The sequence below is a fragment of the Aplysia californica genome, unplaced genomic scaffold (assembly GCF_000002075.1).
Source record: "Aplysia californica isolate F4 #8 unplaced genomic scaffold, AplCal3.0 scaffold00202, whole genome shotgun sequence".
In the NCBI taxonomy this organism is placed as follows: Eukaryota; Metazoa; Mollusca; class Gastropoda; order Aplysiida; family Aplysiidae; genus Aplysia; species Aplysia californica.
In genome coordinates, this window is record NW_004797472.1 from 205300 (window position 1) to 212269 (window position 6970).

The 6970-nt window shown below is 38.7% G+C and overlaps 1 protein-coding gene across 8 annotated transcripts in view; it reads left to right on the forward strand.

The window, feature by feature from the left end:
* LOC101852476 (membrane-associated protein Hem) overlaps positions 1 to 6970 on the forward strand; it is a 64565-nt gene that overhangs the window by 14385 nt on the left and 43210 nt on the right. For all 8 annotated transcript variants that reach the window (XM_035969962.1, XM_035969964.1, XM_035969965.1 and 5 more), the window contains exons 15-18: positions 318 to 399; positions 1307 to 1365; positions 2685 to 2830; positions 3710 to 3842. In XM_035969962.1, the coding sequence (XP_035825855.1) occupies positions 318 to 399; positions 1307 to 1365; positions 2685 to 2830; positions 3710 to 3842 (420 nt within the window). The remainder of the gene's footprint in view (positions 1 to 317; positions 400 to 1306; positions 1366 to 2684; positions 2831 to 3709; positions 3843 to 6970) is intronic.

The window sequence follows — 6970 nt, forward strand, 5'->3', positions numbered from 1 at the left end:
TTGTTCTTTCCTATCAAACATCTATCGTCCTTATCTCCCCTTCTTCTTTTTTATGTTTGTAACTCTCTTGTAACACCTCTAATCTTCTGGCGCTCATATGACCTTATGCAGTTGCGAGTGCCGTAAAACCTGTACTAAAAACTAAGAGCCTGTGTTAGTATTGTGTTTGTAAAATGCTCAGAGCCTGCGTTCTATAATCGGGATTGAATGTTATATAAATGTCAAATATTATTACCATTGTTACAAAAATATATGGTAGATGGTACCATGGTAAACATATGTATAATTGCTGCCTTTGTTTGAAACGTTCCTTTCAGAACCTGTCTCTGTGCCCTGATGATGAGTCCACCATCTTGTCTTCCTTCTACAATAGTATTGCTGCTCTCAACGTCAAACAGGGTAAGTGGGTGGTTGGCGGGTGCTCTGGTGTGGTTAGCTCCTTCTTTCCTATCAAACATCTATCGTCTTTATCTCTCCTTCTTCTTTTTTTGTGTTTGTTACTCTCTTGTAACACTTCTAATCTTCGGCACTTATATGTCGACTTTATTGTGTTGCATGTGCTGTGAAACACTTACTAAAATAACAAACTAAAACAAAACTGGGTAATGGAACTTTTAACACAAACATGCACACCCACATGCACGCTCAAACTTGCACACACATGCTCACACGTGCACATACACATGCACATACCCAAATACAGATACAAGTACAGTCTTAACTGTGAAGTGTACTTTAAATCCTTTTGTCGATTCTTTGTGAAACATCTATGAATATTGTGGAGGTCACATTTTACATGTATGTAATTTTGATGCTTTTTTTAAAAACCCAATACTTTTGATGCATTTCTTAAAAAATAAGCTGAGTATTACACAAGATTTACGAGAAAATTCTTGCCTTAAATATTCAGCTTCAGAGCTTTAATGATGAATATGTGAATACGATTTGTTGTTCAGGGTTGTTGTTGTTGTTTGTTGTTTGTTGTTTTCAAATCCCTTTAGCTGCGAGCATGTCGCTCTTGGCAGAGCAATGCCTCCCATTGTTCAGGGTAAAATGCTATAGATGAATTTCTCCAAAAAGAGGCTTAGTACGAGTATTATGCAGGTAGACTTATAAAAAAATTGTAGCTTTGAATTTTGAGTTTCCGAGCTTTTTTGATAATTATGTGAATACTGTTTGCTGTTCAGGGTAAGATTTTGCTTCAAAACTTTTTGGTTCTCAAGTTCTTTATCACGTTGGGTTGTGTTTACTGAAACGAGTTCTGTTTTTTTAAATGAGTTCTGTTTTTGTTTGTGTTTATTTCCAGTGGAGAAAAATGAACTGTTTGACTTCCGAGGTTTTCGCTTGGACTGGTTTCGACTACAGGTAAGATAAGATAAGATAAGATAAGATACATCTTAATTGTCCAGATCCTGGCACATTGGTTTGGTGTTTCACCACGTACACACTCTCACACACACACACACACACACACACACACACACTCACACTCACACAAAGACACACACACAAACAAACACACATACACTAACACACGCGCACGCAGGTTTACAGTCACATGCTTACTATAAATGAACAGCAATATGAACCAAAATAATCTTAAGCTAGATACGTACTTAGTGTTATTCTGATGCATGCCCTAAGGTCAACCCTGCTTCCCTCTTGTTCTTCTTCTTATTTTGTTTGTAATATTCAAGTCTTAGTAATACTAATAATGTGGGTGGTTGGTGGGTGTTCTGGTGGGTTTGCTCCTTCTTTCCTTTCGTACGTCTATCGTCTTTATCTCCCGTCCTTCTTTTTTGTGTTTGTTACTCTCTCGTAACACATCTAATCTTCGGCACTTATATGACCTTATTGTGTTGCAAGCGCCGTAAAACCTCTACTAAAACTTTTTTTTAAACTATTATCAAAGCAGACCCTTGAACACTCGGGAAACGCAGGTAATACAAGGGTTGAATATTAGAGGTGTAACTAGAGAGAAACATACTAAGAATAAAAGGAGGAGAGATAAGGACGATAGATGTTTGATAGGAAAGAAGGAGCAAATCACACCAGAGCACCCACCAGCTACCCAATAATAGGTTCTCTAAATCATGATGAAGTACCGACCAATTTGTAGTTGTTTGGGAGGTTAAAGTCACCAATAGCTAAAGACTTTCAATCAAATGAGTCCAATCCAAAAAAAACAACAACCCAGAAATATTTCATTGACAACCAAAATGTTTCTGTTTTTTTAGGATTGGACTCATTTGATTAAAAGTCTTCAGGGAATATGCTGCTGATATTTCTTTCTTGAAATGAGGACCTTTCGTACTTGGCTTAACCTTGAAATTACCCATTTGGTGGGATAGAGATCGAGAAAAAAGATTCAAAACTCACATTTGTTAGAGTCCTTAGCCGACAGAGGCAAATAGTGGTAGCATAATGGCGAAAGTTCATCAATTGAGAAGTTTATTGCTCAACTAATTGTACACCAATCTTCTTCAAATTTTGTGAGGATATAAAACAAACTAAGATCTAAATTCATACAAGGATTTTTAATTAAACCTTTTTCAAATTGTACCCACATCTGCATCCTGGTACGTGGGGAGAAAGGTTTTGCGCCTTGCGGGCTGGGTGGGTGGAAAACGTTAATTGATTGATCGTGCAATATTGTTACTAATTGTTACTTACTGTGTCTGCAGGCCTACACCAGTGTGAGCAAAGCGGGACTCGAACTGCGGAACCATCATGAACTGGCCCGGCACATGAACGCCGTGGTTTTCCACACCAAGATGGTGGACTTCCTGGATGAGATGATCAACGAGACGGGAGATCTCTCCATTTACTGGTGAGGAAACGGAGAACAGATGAGATAAGATGAGATAGGGTTAATCTATATTGTCGAGACACTGGCTTATTAGTTTGGTGTTTGCTTCACCGCACACACACAGACACTGACACACACACACACACACACACACACACACACACACTCACACACAGACACAGACACACACACTCACACACACACACACACACACACACACACACACACACACACACACACATACACACACACACACACACACACACACCTGTGCGCGCGTGCGTGCACACACACACAGTGCTTTTCTTTACTCAATCAAACATCTCCTTTCATATATCTCTCTGTGTCTCTACGACAGTTTCTACACCACTCTGTGTCTCTGTGTCTCTCTGTATATCTCTGTATCTCTGTGTCTCTCTGTATATCCCTGTGTCTCCCTACGACAGTTTCTACTCTACTCTATATCTTTGTGTCTCTCTCTGCGACAGTTTCTACTCTACTCTATATCTCTGTGTCTCTCTGTTCCCTCATATATCTCTTTATCTCTCTGCGACAGTTTCTACTCTACTCTATATCTCTGTGTCTCTCTGTTCCCTCATATATCTCTTTATCTCTCTGCGACAGTTTCTACACCACTCTATATCTCTGTGTCTCTCTGTTCCCTCATATATCTCTTTATCTCTCTGCGACAATTTCTACTCTACTCTATATCTCTGGGTCTCTCTGTTCCCTCATATATCTCTGTGTCTCTCTCTGCGCCAGTTTCTACACCACTCTATATCTCTGTATCTCTCTGCGACAGTTTCTACACCACTCTGTTCCCTTATATATATATATATATATGTCTCTGTGTCTCTCTGCGACTGTTCCCTCATATATCTCTGTGTCTCCCTGCGACAGTTTCTACACCACTCTGTTTGAGCACCAGTTCAAACAGTGCATGGAGTTCCTGGCCCAGCACCGCTACAGCATCATCTTCCCCATGATCTGCTCCCACTTCATGAACGCCACGCACAGCCTGTGTCCCGAGGAGGTCAGTCCACACTTTTTTGTTGCATTTTTGCTTTTTTAATCCGCATATACGTGGGTGGTTAGGTTGGCAGGTGCTGTGGTGTGGTTCGCTTCTTCTTTCCTATCAAACAGCTATCGTCATTATCTCTCCTCCTCCCTTCTTTTTTATGTTTGTTACTCTCTTGTAACACGTCTAAGCTTGTGGGTGATTGGCGGGTGCTCTGGTGTAGTTTGCTTCTTCTTTCCTATCAAACATATATCGTCTTTATCTCTCCTCCCTTCTTTTTTATGTTTGTTACTCTCTTGTAACACCTCTAAGCTTCGGCACTTGTATGACCTTATTGTGTTGCAAGTGCCGTAAAACTCTTACTAAAACTAATTCCGGATATCCCTCAAACTGAGGTGACCAACACAGGTGTTGGTTTTGTAGTTGTTGTTTTTTTTGGTGATTTTTTCGTGAGTTGTTTTTTCCGTGGACATAGAAAGTGTGATATTTTTGTATAAAGTAAGTGTGGGTGGTTGGCAGGTGCTCTGGTATAGTTTGCTCCTTCTTTCCTATCAAACATCTATCGTCCTCATCTCCTCTCTTTCTTTTCTTTGTACATTACTCTCTAGGAACACCTCTAATCTTTGGCACTTGTGTGACCTAATTGTGTTCCAAATGCCGTAAAACTCATACTAAAACTTAGAAATGAAAAAAAGAATGACAGATTTTTGGTTTTCTTATCCCTCATATTGCGGTGATCAACGAAAGTGTTTTTGTGAAATTTTGGTCTGTTTTGTCCCCTCCCATTAACATGGAAAGCATGATGTTTAAGTTGAAAGTGTATGTGAATAAGATTAGTTCAATCCTGAAAACCAGAAACTTCTCAATAACAAATCAAAATTAAAGTTTTTAAAGACTGTGTCGGGTAAATTGCTGGAAAATTCAAATATAGCGCTCAATTATTTTTTAAAAATGAAAATGGAAATATGTGGTTAACTTTCAAATTATTTGTGCACGGTTGGGGGTATTTATCTCTGTTTATTTTCTGCTGTGATTACTCTTTAGAGCGCAGTCCGTCAAAGCCAGACATTGCTAATACTTCGCTAGTTGAGCTAGTACACACGCTGTTTTGACGTTTGGGAAGGAGATATTAGCACTTTTTCTTAAAATGTAGTTGTTCATTTCTTTTTGTATTTGATTCATAGATAGTATATTTATTTGATAAAGAGCTGTGGATGCTTTTATTAATTTCTATTGTTTGGCTGTCATTTTGAGCTCAGTGGTGAAATTGAATACCTCTGTGAACATTAATTCCATCACACAGAACTTTTTTATATGAAAGGGTAGGATGTGGTGTGGCTGAAGAGAAATTTACAGATCTTGAGGACTTAACCGAGAAAAATCATTTGAAAATGTGAATAGAATGTCCATCATGAGCAGACAGGAGTTTCTTTGGGTTGGGGTTTGTGGTGGGCGGTGGTGGTGGGTGGGGGTGGGGGGAGGGGTGGGGGATTCTAGAAATCAGACTTGGCATTACTCATAAACAAGCTGAAATGATTTTTAATTCTTATGCTGGGTACAAAATGTCTTCAGTCATTCCTTACTCTAGCTTAGTTTTTCTTCTTTTTTTTTTTTTTTTTTTTTCTTCTCTAGGGATAAAAAAAATGAAGTTCTTAAATACTCAACTGCTTTGACCCGTGCATTGGCAGTTGTTGTTTTGTTGTTTTTTTCTCTTATACTCTGCTTACATTTTTTACACATGCTTTTCCATACGAATAGTTTTAAATCTTGTTATTATCGAAAAAAAAGAAGTGATGTTTTCTGAGTAGTCTGTGACTCATGTAGCAAACTTTGTAGGAAGCTTACACAGCGTCCAGGTCTTGTGACCGTAATTTACTTTTTGGCTTGGGCCTTTTGTCTATTCGTTGTTCTCTTTTCCTTTTTTATACACGCAATTTTAGGCTGGGAGAAATATTTCTTTTGCGAGAAAAAGCGTTGTAGTGGTAGATGTGGATATGTTATATCGTGACCTCAGTGATTTCTTGTCCTGTGATCTCCATTTTTAGTAACAGTGAAAACAGTTCGTAACAAAGATTGAGCTTAATTAAGAAGAAGTCACATTTTCAATGTTTAAAAAAAAAATGGAGATAGGACGACAAGAAAGCACCTAAGGTCGCGATATATTGGTAGATATTTGCTATGTATTGGTGACGTATAACCACCTATCTGCTCTTTACTTCACAGAGTGTAACTACGATAATATTATATGCTTGTACTGCAGTACTGCACATAACACTACGTTGTTGGTTTTTCTCTCCCTGATTTCGAAAGCTCGCTCCTCTGCGCTCATATGCTCTCCCACCACATCACCTGCACTCTGTCGCACAAGCGGATAGTTAGAGAACGTTAGGAGTACGCCAGTGGCCAATATTTATTGTAACAGCCGTCTTGTTTGTGTCATAAAATAGTGTTCTTCATTCTGACAAAAGACAATTTAAGAAGTTCCAGACCTACTGTCTCACTGTCTGATTTGAAAAAAAAAAATGTGGAGTAAAAAAAGAAAGCTTTTTTTTTTTCATTTTAGTCAAGTGTTTGTTATGATAATGCTCATTATATTATGACGTATGTTAAAGAATAGGTCAAACAAGATGGCTGTTACTATAAATATCGGCCAATGGCGTACTCCTATCGTTCTCTAACTATCCCCTTGTGTCTTTGTCACCCCTTGTGCCTACTTACGTACTCACTCCTCTGTTTTCTGACCTTGAACTTGATGATACCCTCTTCCACGTGCACACCATGTCTCATTATCGTTGTTCTCCTCATCTGGACCATTATCATCATCATTATCATCATTATCGTTATCACAATCTCCATGGTATTTACTATCATCAATATATTGTCATCATCATTGTTATTTTCATATCTATTGTATTTACTACCAATGTCAATGTCATCTTCATTATCATTACACTTGGCAGCCTCTTTTTCATGAATTTCTCTCTCTTTTTGTCTCTGTCTCACTCTCTGTGTGTCTCTCTCTCTCTCTTTCTCTCTCTTTTGTCTCTGTCTGTCAGTCTGTCTGTCTGTCTGTCTGTCTGTCTGCCTGTCTGTCTGTCTGTCTGTCTGTCTGTCTGTCTGTCTGTCTGTCTGTCTGTCTCTCT